This window comes from Centruroides sculpturatus, unplaced genomic scaffold, assembly GCF_000671375.1.
Source record: "Centruroides sculpturatus isolate CEXI.00-Female unplaced genomic scaffold, Cexi_2.0 scaffold1185, whole genome shotgun sequence".
Classification (NCBI taxonomy): Eukaryota; Metazoa; Arthropoda; class Arachnida; order Scorpiones; family Buthidae; genus Centruroides; species Centruroides sculpturatus.
In genome coordinates, this window is record NW_019385931.1 from 118992 (window position 1) to 133399 (window position 14408).

Sequence of the window (14408 nt, forward strand, 5' to 3'; positions counted from 1 at the left end):
CATCACAAGTCCGACCTGTTACCGCATATTATCCCGGCAGATGCTTTTCAACCGTCGCGGTACGTTAATGCCGCCATCGCTGCACTTATTAGAAGGGCATTACTACTTCCGTCGACGCAACTAGCAACAAAAATCGAATTAGACATCATCAGAACAGCGGTATCTCTTGCAGGGTTTACGTATGGTAAATATGAACATGTGCTCCGTAAAGTAAAAGAGGCCCTATACCCATGTACCACGTTGTACAGAAAAGAAAAAGCATCCATAATCCAGTCTCCATTGCCGTATCTTGGACCAACTTCTATACGCATCAGCCGCATATTTCGGCGGTATAATTTCATACTACCCATAACCCCCCTACCAAACTTACGCAGATGTATCTGCAACGATCGGGACAGGCTAACCACTTTAGAAAAGTCAGGGGTTTATACGATACACCTAGAAAATCCGGCAACGGGCGAAGTTACAAGATATATAGGAGCAACAACAAGAATGCTCGCCTCCCGCCTTGCTGAGCATCAGGAAGATATAGCTAAAGGAAGATGCTCTACAGAACTCGCTAAAAAAGTTCTCGAGCAAGGATACAACCCGTTATGGCCCAGAACGGCAATAATTAAATGCTGCAACAATCGAAGACTTGTGTTCATCTGGGAAGCGCTTCTCACGGCCACTTCAGAAGCATGCAATGTTCCCACCCTCGATCTACCCGGGGTGTGGATTGCCTTGTATCGGCGCCTAAAAAACGAAATGCGCCCAACATCGTATCGCCAAACGCGGTAGCATCTCCACGCATGCGCCGCTAACATCTTAAAATATAAAGATTCGAAATATCAAAATTATTCGCACGTTCGTAACGAAATTTCCGGACGCTTGTTTGAATTTAAATATTATGTTCTTTTGGAACATCCTGCACGTTCGCTTTCTTAAAAACTTGTTCTTTTCGCCTGATGACGACAGTTATACAAACGTCGAAAGTACTTGTGTGAATACTAAATGAAGTTTATTAACGCCGTACTCAGTGAATTTGTACTCAGAAGTTTTACTACCAAGATTACTAAAACTAACAAAAACGACTAATCAATTACAATTTATCTTTGCCATTTATTTAAAGTGCATTTCTGTACTACTGAAAGAAAGTAACATTTAATAATTTACATTAACAAATTTAACTGTACTCGTATATAGTTTAATGTATAAAAAATTACTGTCTACATTAAAACCAAAGAAGGCATCCCATATCTTATTAGGCAGCAATTTCCAAATTGCAGACATATACATTCCCAAGTCGTCCGTCTGTCCATTCTTCCTTAATCTTGAGATCGTAGTTAGATAGATGAAAATCAAGACCAGATATAAAAAACTTAGGAACTGGAGGCACCACTAACTACATACAAGCTTACTTCTGGGCTTAACTGGAAGTCATGTGATTTCAATTCAAAAGTTTCTTGAGAACAGAGTTAGATGTATGAAAATAGAGACTAGATATGAAAAGCTTACTTTTAAATTAAAATGATAAAAAATTGTGGTGCAGCATTGTGACAATGTCACAATAAGTAATTTTATTTAATAATGTTTTTTCCACAACTCTATTGTTATTATATTAAATCAAATTAAAAAATGCTTATTAAGTATTCTTAAAAATATAGATTCTTCATATTTTTTAAAAAACTATTTAAATTCTAAAAAGTCTGAACTCTACTTACTAAACTCCACTCAAACAGAACAACAAACACACACTTTAATAGAGTTGTATCCACAAAAATATACAAAATATCCTGATGATGATAGAGATTCCTAAAATACTAGCATATCGTTTAGAATAGCAATGTTATAGCATGAGAATGTTAGAATGAACATTCTAGAATGAGAATGTTATAGCTGTTGTTATAACATTCTCATTCTAAAATGTAATGGTTTCTATTAAAATTTAAATACAAATAATGGTACAAAATGAATAAACTAAAACCATAAATTATATCCAAAACTAAGGTATGCATCCTTATCAAAACGTATCATACCATATTTGTGCAAGCAGATGCCAGCATCATAAATTTAGGATTAAACTGGACACAATGCATAGGACCATTATATTCACAATTCAATATTGCTGTTTCCACACCACTTTCTGAATTCCAAACATGTATATTCCCATCAGTAGAACCTATAATAATAAAATTTTATTAAAATATATTATTAATTAACATAAAACTGATAAATTTGAAAATTAAAAACTTAATAGCTAATTTTATAATTACTAATATTGTAAACTTCACAGTTTAATAACTATAGAATTAAGAATTCTAAATATCTGAACTTCATTAAAATCTAACATTATTAAGACTCAAGTTAGTTAATATATTTTTTATTTTTGTTTAATGTTACCAGATAGTTTGTTTCATACTAAGTATGAAGATTATTCTAGAAAGTTTTGAGAATTAAAAAACCAAAAAGAAACTTATTATTAAAACATCTTTATATTTGCTTGATCCACTCTTAAAAACAAGCTGTTTTTTATGACAATTTTATATTACTTAAAGATGCAGAAGTTACAGCAATCTTTTTTAATTTCTCCTTTTTTCTTAGAAAATAAAATTTAAAACAATGCTAAGCCAATATCGTAAGAAGGATTAATGACTATTAATACTGTGCTGTGAAAGGATGATCATAACAAAATTGGACACTATAAAATGATATCTTTAGTTGCTTTCACTTAATTTCCTTAATTAAAGATATGTGATAAGTAAATTATAATACAGGATGTCCATAAAGTCTGTGTGCAATTTAAAAAATTAATAAACTTTATTAGTATTTGAGATAGAGAAATTATGTAGAATGTATTAAAAATATGAAAATCTATAACTTTTTATTGATTTATTGTATTTTATTAAGTTTTCACATGTCCACCATCATTAGTAATACAAAATATAATACAATTTTGTAGTTCTTTAAAAACATTTACCAATTGGTTTACAGTAATGCCTGAAACTTCATTAGTTATTTTAGCTTTCAAGTCTTCTAATGATTTAGATTTGGTTGCATAAACTATTGTTTTCACATGCCCCCATAAAAAAAAATCTAATGGAGTTGTCTCATGTAATTTTGAAAAATAAGTATTTTTAGGGTTTTGAAAAATTGTTAAATTATTATGTTAAAGATTTACTAAATAATTTTACTTAAAACTACATACTGTACATTAAGCTTTTTAATACTTTTTACAGACTTTTTCTATCACAAATACTAATAAAGTTAAAATTTAAAATTGCACACGGACTTTATGAACACCCTGTATATTACTCTGCATTAACAGAGTATTCCCATGTCTTTGAGGTAACTTTTCATAAAGAAATTAGCAATCATTTTCTTATCAATGCTCAAGTTTATTTTGCTTTTATTAGATTTCAAATTTTATATCAGAGGAGGTAATATTTCATTATTGGCAAGAGCTAACTAATTTGGTTGAGGAACTGGTAACAACTTTAACTCTTGGAGGAACTGGCGATGACTGCCTGAACTGGCCATTGTTTGTCATATTAATATGGCAGAATATGACCAGGAGGGCAGAAGATTGTGGGAAAGTGTCTCTTTCAGCACTGAGAATATGTAAGAAGAGATGCTCTTAAATAGAAAAGTTGACAATTATTGCTGCTGACAACAACATATTGACAAAATTGACCTTTTTTCTGATTAAACTCTTGTTCATTAAGTCTGGGTTCTCACATGATAGTGATATAATGGCTAGAAAATTTAAATAATAAAAACTCCTGACATAACCCAAAACATTAGTTCACCAATCAAATCCTATAAAGTTCCGTATGTCAAAAACGTTTTCGAAAAGCTCAATAATAAATTCAAACAATTTAAATTAATATACTTATTGTTCAGGCACACACCAACACTATCCACAAAAGATTAAGCAACAACAAAACTGTTATCAATATTTCTGAAAGAAACAATGTGGTTTATAGTTTTTCCCGTAGCTGTAAACACACTTATGTTGGTGAAACCAAAAAAAAAAGTTAAAAATCCATTTTAAAAGAACACATCAATGCTATTAAACACAACCTTGAAAACTCCACTGTAGCTAAACACTGTGTTTTCCATAATTGCAATACTAATAAAGATTCATTAAAAATATTAAAAACAAAAAGAAATACTACCGAACACAAATTACACAAACATTTAGAAATTATTAAAATCCAACACTTCTGCAATAGGGAACACTGCTTGTACATGCTGACTATCTCCTTAAACCTATGTAACCTTCCTTAATACAGTTCCTAATATAATTTTTTAACTGTTATTTTGTTTATTGTTTTGTATTTCATCCACTTACCTTTGTATTTACTCCACAATATGTTCTTTACAATAATTATAACCTCCGGATGCTATTTGTACTGTAATCATAATCTATCATCTGCAAAAATCCCGATAATGTCATCATCCAACGCATCCACTACAAAATAGTATATGCAGTACCTTTTGCACTATTTTTGTACTATTTTAAACTAAACCAATCCCAAATAATTGTAACAAAAAAAAACCAACTGTATTTTTGTAGACTCCTGTATATCAACCAATATATAATAAATACTGCCGAAGAGGGACAAACAACCTATCTGAAATGCATACCGATGCTGAATAAACCTGTATCTCTGACTTCTGTGTAATTTTTCTGACTATGTCAACATTGTATACATAATAAACAGGTTTATTACATACCCAGCAATAGTAACATTATAATTATAATTTCAGAATACTATCAATAATATGTATGTAATAACTTGTAATAATTGTATTATTAACATGTATTGTAATGTAGGCAATTATCATCATAGACTGTTTTGTATGTCACCCAATTGATAAGAGTCAATAAGGCCGAAATGCATTTTGGGATAAGTTAAATAGGCTGGGTATGTAATAAGCTTGTTCATTAGTTATATGTAACTAAGTAGTTTTTGTAATTAAATAATAAAGGCAAAAAGCTTTTTATTATAATATTTTACAACTTCACAGTTTTCTAATATTAATTTATGTGTTAGAAGATATCTTACAGTCATAAAGGTATCATTACATTCTATTACAGACATTGCTTGTTGAACACAAAGTAGACATCTAAGTTTCTCAAGCTTTATGCATTTATATATGTTTGAGCTTGAGAAAAGTCAAAGACTGAGACTCAGGTCTGGAATGTAGGGCATAATATAAAACACTGTACTTTTTACCTGTATTTCAGCAAATCTGTCACCTGCAACCCAAAAAGCCAATCTCTGAACAAGTCAAGTTAGTTGCTGTGCTTTTTCCCCATTCAAATTTTATAGAAAGTCATGATTACAGGGTGCTGTAACACTTGTTCCATATGATACTTTAACTGACAGCATAACTCCAAGATAATCAAAGATCATTACCATTGCTGTTTTTGGTATCCCTGATCCAAGTTCACACATCTTTCACAAAGCAAAAAGTCCAGTAGAAAACTGTACTCTAGTCTATTGTTTGATCACCATACATTTCACACAAAGCACTATGAATGTGTTATATTTTTGTCACAAAATCTCAATCTTGATGTAGAACCATTTATTTTCATGTGTCACAGTATCTGATACCTCTGCAAGGGTCATTTCTAATACTCATCAATCCATAATGATAAGCACTATGGGAGTGATATTTCATATGATGCTTCTTGTCTCATACTACAGCTAACATGTCATTGCCACAAATGAAAATTCAACCATTCATAAAACCTTTAAAAACAGCAATAAGAATTTAATTACAAAGTTTCATGAAGATCTGAATTTCCATATATGCAGTTTTTATTTTTTATTGCCACAATGTGCATTTCTTAAGAAATGATCTTCAAATTTCTATTTCAGTTTTAAATTACAAAGTAATTTTGTTCTAATGTAAATTAATTTATTATTCACAAACATTTCTTTATAATGATCAAAGATAGAACAAAAATGTTACTTAACAATTTTTAGCATCCAGAAATAAGCAGTTAGCTTTTAAACTACAATATGGAGCTAAGTTCTATACAGTTTCATGATAAATATCATAAAAATGCTCAAATGTCAGTTCTATGTCTATTTTTAACTTTTACTGATATTATATGCAGACTAACTGCAAAGTGCAAATTTCAGTGATAACGCTTGACTCACGATATGTTATTTCTTTGCCCTGATAACACAACTTCTTGCTTTATTTGTTTTATTTTCAAAACTTTTGGAACCACATATATATAGGCTATATTACAGTATATAAATTACTTTTTGAACTATTTCTCTCCTTAAATCTGTTTCTCTAAAATTTCTTATCAAAAATATTTTTATTTGAGAAACATTTTCAGATCTCTCAAATTCATCTTCAATCATACAATTAATTTAAAAGTTGTAATTTGACATTAATAGAATTCCATGTAATATAGAAATGTTCATCAAAATATAAAAATACTTTATACTTTGTTAATAGATAATTACTTATGTTTTCTCAACTTTTTATTAAATAAACAAATAAATAAATAAATACAATTAATGAGTAGATATTTATTTATCTCCTCTTTTTATTTATTTACTGATTTTTTCTTAAATATCCCTTGAAAAGCTCCACTTAACATTAATTTTAAATAATTTGTAATTCATGTAATTTATTTTTTTCTTTATACAATTATAACTTTCCTGTGAAATCACTGTAACAAAAAAGTACATATAGACTATTAAATAAAAAATAAATTAAATGTGTTTAAAAAAGTTTTCATTTATTTTTATTATAATTTATTTTGATTATAATTTGTGGAATTTTTTAATTTATCCCAGGGAGAATACTCTGTTTTTTCCCCTCTGCAGACATCCATAACCATTGTATATTATTATGTTTTTTTACATTAATTGAAATTTACAATACAATGCAGTTTACAGCAAAATTTATTCTGTCATTCTTTTAAAGAAAAAGCTGACTAGCAAAACTTATGGTCTATTCTTTTACTGCTGCTATTAGAGATAGTATCCTATAAAAGTACCAATACAATTTTATTCTTACAGTTGCAGAATGGCTGAGTCATAACAAATGTTAAAAGTTTTTACATTAACTGCCAGATAAAATATCTTAGACTATACAACTTTTAAAATAAACATTTCATATCAAAGAGAATGAGCAGACATACACTCCTAACATTATGGCCATTTCAATTATCCTCATTACTCTACATAATTTTTACTTATGAAATTACTTTTATATATTTATGATAGATATATTAATTTTAATGTTCTTGATCCAATAAGTCTTGATAAAAACATAAGATCTATAAATTGCTAAGCACACTATTGCTAAGCAGAATGCAATATATAAATTATAATAGTTTGCAAATTATTATTATGTAAAGCATACTTTCTCCTATGATTCTAATTTTGATTGTCCTTTAGGAAAAAAAAAAAAAATTGATTTCTTAAAATGAAATGAAATATCAATATATTAAAGGAATATCTTAAATTTTCATAGTAATTCCACTCATAAAAACTTATGATATCCTGATTGAATCAAATTTGGATCACAAAGCTATAGGCTAATATCTTACCAATATGACTATCTAGCCAATTATAAACAAGAAATTAAAAAAAAAAATCATTGTTATTAACCATAATAAAATTATTTTTCTAAAAGATTCATGGTTTACTTTTTAAAAACTAACATTCTTAAAGATTAGTTTTCTGGTATTTTTCTGATATAAATATTATAATCTACTTAAATTATTAAGTTAATTATTTGATATTTTTACATATTACAAAATAATTAAGTGAACTATATCGAATAGTTTTTGTTGATAATATCAGAGTTATTTTTGAAACAGAAAAAAAATTTATTACTAAAGTATAGTAAAAATATTTATTTTACTTAAAAATCAAATAAATTTACACTCATAATTTCATATTATTTTTTTTGTTTTAATTATTAGTCAAATTTGATTATATTGGGTTGTTTGGAAAGTAATTTTGTTTTACTACCAGAGGAATTAGTTGTATTTTTACCACCAATTTCATTTTAAACCATATTGTCATTATATATTTTGACAGCTGACATTTCAAGGCTTATTTGTAAAAAATTTTATTTAATTCTGTGCAATTGTTTTTTTTTGGTGTCCCATCAAATATTGAAAATAAAAAGCAGCATTTTTGGCATATTTTGCTTTTTTATTACCAAAAAATAAAAATGCTGTTCAAGCAAGAAAAAATTTATGTGACGTGTATGGAGAAGATATGTTGACTGAATGACAGAGCTAAAACTTGTTCACAAAATTTTGTTTTGGCAATTTTGATATTGATGATGCACCACATTCTGGAAGACCAGTTGAAGCTGATGAAGACAAAATAAAGGTACTGATTGAAGCAAACCAATGAATAACAACATGAGAAAGCGCTAAGAGATTAAATTTGTCAAATTGAACCATTTATGATCACTTGAATTGACTTGGTTTCGTTGGTTTCATTTCAAAGCTTGATATATGGGTTCCACACATTCTTAAAGAAAGATATGATCTCTTTGGTGGAATTTTAAGAAAGATTTTTATTATTTTTTTGAGTTTCTACCATACAATTCCACAATTGATTCGGAAGTGTACTGCCATCAACTGGACAAATTGAGTGATACCATGAAATAGAAAAGGCCAGAATTGATCAACAGAAAAGGTGTAGTGTTTCACCATGATAATGTCAGATCTCTCACAAGTTTGGTAACTGGTCAGAAACTATTACAGCTTGGATGGGATGTGCTACCACGCCCACCATATTCACCAGATCTGGTACTCTCAGATTATTACTTGTTCCGGTCTTTACAAAATTTTTTAAACAGTAAAACATTTACTTCAAATGAGGATGTCAAAAATCACTTGGATCAGTTTTTTGTAAGCAAAGATCAAAACTTTTATGAATGTGGAATCATACTACTAGAAAGATGACAACATATATATTGACCATTTTGGTCAAATACAATTCATTAAAATATTTATATATTATAAGAAAATTATTTTTATTCCATGAAAAAAACGAAATTACTTTCCAAACAACCCAATAATTTAATGATTCAATAATATCAAAACACATCATACAAAAAGCATTTATTGTACAGTTTTTATAAATTTTATTTTTAAAAAAACATATTTTATTAATTCCAATTTAAAATAAAACTATAAAAAAAAATTAAAAGTTCAAATACTTACCACTGAACACAAACTGAGAATCAGGACTGAAGGAAGCTTCTAAAGGAATAGCTCTATTATTTACATGATCCTGAAACATAATTTTTATAATAATGAAATAATATAACTGTCAAATCTAATTGTACTTATAATAACAAGTAAGGAAAAAAGTTATTATATATAGTAAAACCTGTCTAAAATATAATGCAATAGTATCATAAAAATTTTTTGTTTTGGCAGATTTAATAGAGTTGTTTTTTTAATGTCAAAAAAGAGAAAAGCTAAAAAAAATGTTACAACTCAGAAGTATTGCTACTCAAATATAAGTATTTTATGTTTTAAAAATATGCTGAAAACACTGAAATGTGTATGTGGTATATAAGAAAAAAAAATCTAAGTATCCATAGAATGTGATTTAACTGCCTTACTGCATATAACATATCACTTTCTAGTGAGTATTCACTTCATTAATTATTGTCAAGTTAGAATAACCTAGAATTTTTCAATTTTTTAACAGCAACATTTGTATTTATATATATAATTTTCATCATCCAGTATACTTATAAATTATCCCTATTCAATGCTGTCTGGAGGGATATGTAGCAGTCCAAACTCAAACCAAATTTTGTATACTGACATTTCTGTGGGGAGGGGAAATTTCATTTTAAAAACTTGCTACTATAGAATTTATGGCACTGCAAGCATCACAAAAATACATAGTGTAGCATATGCATAATGTACATGCAATTACTGTAGCAGTCTTTCTCATGAAGCTATTTAATGAAAGCACTGTCAATGCTGTGAGTATACTTTGAGAGTTACAGTAGAACACTAAGAAACTGTCAAGATTTTTTTGACACAGTGCCACAAGTCCTGTAATGGCAAGTTTTGGAACTAAATTTTTCACCACTGAAATGTCAGCTTATAAAAGTTTATCATGAGATGACAGCTTAACTGCTTACCTCTAACCAAAGTGTTTTACAGTCGACCCCCGTATAAGATCATTGATTATTCCATCTTATATGAATTCCATGTTGTACAAGTCACTTAAATTTTACAAATACGTGAGCCGTTCACAGCCCGGTACACGTATTTGTAAAATCTAAGTGACTCGTACAACATGGAATTCATATAAAACGGAATAATCAATGATCTTATACGGGGGTCGACTGTATATCTAATTATTAATTAGCCTTAATATATCCCAATAAATAATCCAGCAGATTGATAAAATCAGTCTAATGGCAAACATTATAAACTGCAATAAATGAGTTTAAAATAAAAACATTAAAAAATCATTTAACTGTCTCTATCTTTTAATTAATCATTCCAAAAATAAGCAAATTTTAGCTTCTTAAATATGAAAATACATTTGAAAATACTGAATTGCATTTATGCAAAATGCACAAATAAAGAATGAACAGATGTGGAACTTTACTGTATTGTTATAATCTAACCTCTAAATTATTTTCTAACACAGTAGAGTCTCGAAAACTCGGCACTCGATAGCCCGGCAGTCCGGATAACTTGGCCACACCCTGGCAGCGCAAAAAAATCCTTAGTTAATTAATTTTCATTATAGACAGCTTTATGCCTCAAAGTATTTTTCTGAGGTCTGTCTTATCAGGTAAATTACTGTACACAGTGTATTCATTAATTTTCATTTTCATGTAGTAAAGGCTCTATGCCTTCATAAAGGACATACTTTTCCTTTGTTTAAGGGTATTTGGGCAGTTTATTCTCTGTTGTATTCTCAAGTAAACAATACATACAAGTACAGTACAGTATTTTCTGAGGAAACACACTTATTTTTTTTAACCCCATTCCCAATAACCCGGCATTTTCACAAACTCAGCCACCCTTCGGTCCACATTAGGCCGCGTTTTCGAGACTCTACTGTAATACAGTATTGATTCTTGATGAATAAAAATAGTAAAACACAAAAAAAAAATTATGCAGATATAAAAATTACATATAAATTTGTTATATCAATTTAATCAAGAACAAACTTAATCTATAGATTTAATTTAATTGCTTTATTAAAAGAATATATGTTTATTTTTTATTTTCTTTTAAGTTTTCAAGAATAAATTTTATTTTTAACTAAATATATTTTTTAAAATTTCAAATAAAAAATTTTTCTTTTATTTTAATAAATGCAAGGTTAATAATTTATAGTGTCTTACCGTAAAAGTTTGCAAAGCTGAACCCCCAAAGGCATCAATTAAATGAATTACTTGTCCATTGGTGGAAATAAGTATAGTTTTTCCATCTGGACTAAACTTTAATCCTGTCCAGTCACAATTTGTTTCATGAGCAAGATTAAATGTATTAAATGGACCCTAAAATGAAAATAAAAATATTTATATTAAAAAATTTTTTTAGTTTTAAATATAAATATAACAGTTCTTACCTTATCAAAAGACCTGAGATCATACAATTTCACTATTTCAGAATTAATACCAACAGCAAATATAACACCATCTGGATCAAAATTTCCAACTGGTCGGCCAGTAAGGTGCATTAAACCCTTAAAATATAAAAGATGTTGTTTAAAAGTTTAAAAGAATACTATTTTGATTATGTTTTAAAAATTAAGTGAAATTACTTTTCATTAAATGTTAAATTTTCAGGTTGTTTTCTTAAATATATCTTAAAATAGAATTACATAATCATTAATAAAAGAAAGAAAAATTATTGAAATGGATCTTCATTTTTGTAGTTTTCATTACTCAGATTTATGTTCAATATGAAATTTACAAAATATAAAACTATCTTCAAAAATAATTTTTTATTTTCTTGCTTTTATGAAGTGTGTAACAAAATCTTTTGTAATCAAATTTCCTAATACAATAAGTACACTTAATATAGTATTATCAGTCACTTAATGTTATCAGATCTGATATGTCCCAAAAAATACATGTGTGGTATATAAGAAAAAAAAATCTAAGTATCCATAGAATGTGATTTAACTGCCTTACTGCATATAACATATCACTTTCTAGTGAGTATTCACTTCATTAATTATTGTCAAGTTAGAATAACCTAGAATTTTTCAATTTTTTAACAGCAACATTTGTATTTATATATATAATTTTCATCATCCAGNAAAACACACTACTTTATGCAAACTTTAACTTATTGTAAGCAGAATTTGATTATCGTTACCATTGGATAAATAGGCATTTTTAAGTTGGCAGCCTCAATATGCAGTCGATAATATGCAATCATTATCAGTCTTAATCACTGTTTCAAAATATTAAATAATAATCATTTTAATTATTTGTTTGCAATATAGTAGTTTACATTGTTGGCATTTCTTATTTCAATTACATACAAATTGTTAAAGACTAGCAAGTAAACAATACTAAATAAATTTTTTTTAAAGTTGGTTGATTATATAATCACAGATTAAAAATTTTGTATAAAGTAATAAAGCTTATAAACAGAGTTACACTGTTAACAACCATTACAAACAAATGAAACACAAGAGCACTAATTAAGAGAGCCTTCACACACTTCTAGTCGTACAGACAAAAAAGGAGCTAAGTACAGTATATCTCTCAAGTGGTTTAGGATCATGGATGTCATCCAAATCTCAAAAACTCTGACAATTTCCAAATCCAGTCTGACAAAAATAATGCCCTGTTATGAGTAAGCACAAAATTGCTTGAGAGATCAAATCGTACAGGAACGCACAATTAAGATGTATATACAGGCATTTATTGATTCATGAGGATGTACATTTTGGACATGTCCCTCATCAATCCACTTTTTAATTTTACATCAATTTGGTTAAAATATTATAAAATTTAATTTTGAGAGTACCACTTTGAAGAACCACTTCAAAGCCAGCATTCTTAAGATTTCTAGATTATTTATAATATAGAATTCTTAAGAATGTAATATATTGTTTATAAAATACAAATAAGCATGTTTAATTTAGGAATATAAGTTAACAATAAAAGTTTTTTTTAACCATTAGAAACTGATTTCATATTTAGATTTATCAACTAAAAACTTACCTGACAATTAGGAGATCTTAGATCCCATAAACGAATAGTTTTATCAAGTGATCCAGACAGAAAAGTATCATCAATTGGTGACATGCTAAGGACAACAACTCTGGAAAGATAGATTTAAAAAATACCAGCTATTGATTAAAAATTTTGTATTGGAAATAAATATTCTGAAACTGAATGATGACAATTTATGTAAGATTGTTTTATAATAATATTTAAATACTGAACAACTTACCACTCAGATAAGTTATATTTTTTTATCATGCTTACTGTGTTTCCATGCAAATTAAAACAGGCTTTTATATGTAAAAATTGCTTTTTTTCATATTTTTGAAACTGTCCTGTTGTCTGTTTTTGAAACATGTCCTTACAAGAGAATGCTCTTACATATACAAGCTTGTTTTGGCTTATAAGAGAACACCAGTGTAAATTAATTGTAAAAATATTGATATATTACCTGTTCAGTAACATTTCTGTGACAATTATTATTAAAAATAAAAACCAAAATAAAAAACTGCTTACAATACTATAAAAGTATTTTTTAAAATAGTGATTTTTTTGTTTTTAGGTACTTGAAATTATGTAGAATACAATGCCAATTTTGCACAATGTATAAGAATATGCTCTTATACTCAGATATAACAGCATGCTCTTAGATGCATGGAAAGACATTACTATGTTCAGTACTTTTAATGCATAAATTTTTTCAATTTAAATATCATTAAAAATAAAACATTTCATAATTTCATCATATAAATTGTGTCTTCAATTATTAACAGTAAAGGCTTCTCCTGCACTAACATATTTTAAAGCTTAATTTATACTGCAATATAAATAAAGCTTAGTGCAGGTTCTTTTCAGAATTTAAGTCTATACTGCAACTATTATTGGGTTGTTCGGAAAGTAAGTTCGTTTTTTTTACCACTAGATGGATTAGTCGTATTTTTCCTGATATTTTCGTTCTAAACCGTATTATCAATATACAGTCGACCCCCCTATAAGATATAGATATGTTCCAATTTATTAGGAATCCGATTTCTTACAAGTCGTTCCAATCACAGCCCGACACGTGTCAAGTTTACAGACTACGGCTGATTGAAAGGTTTTCTTCCATAAAATTAATCGATTCTACACTAATCCGACTCAACATTTCCAAAATACGTATATTTTTTCGTAGTTTTATAGGAATCGTAATTATAGGG

At 28.1% G+C, this 14408-nt stretch overlaps 2 protein-coding genes across 2 annotated transcripts in view; one reads left to right on the forward strand and one right to left on the reverse strand.

The window, feature by feature from the left end:
• Nucleotides 1-892, forward strand: part of LOC111612643 — a 14195-nt gene extending 13303 nt beyond the window's left edge. The window contains exon 2 of the mRNA XM_023353882.1: nt 41-892. Within this exon, the coding sequence (XP_023209650.1) occupies nt 41-780 (740 nt within the window). The 3' untranslated portion in view covers nt 781-892. The remainder of the gene's footprint in view (nt 1-40) is intronic.
• The window catches only part of LOC111612644 (WD repeat-containing protein 82-like), a 63764-nt gene that overhangs the window by 4423 nt on the left and 44933 nt on the right, over nt 1-14408 (reverse strand). The window contains exons 4-8 of the mRNA XM_023353883.1: nt 13210-13309; nt 11598-11714; nt 11371-11526; nt 9206-9275; nt 2019-2161 (exon numbers count right to left, since the gene is read on the reverse strand). Of these exons, the coding sequence (XP_023209651.1) occupies nt 2019-2161; nt 9206-9275; nt 11371-11526; nt 11598-11714; nt 13210-13309 (586 nt within the window). The remainder of the gene's footprint in view (nt 1-2018; nt 2162-9205; nt 9276-11370; nt 11527-11597; nt 11715-13209; nt 13310-14408) is intronic.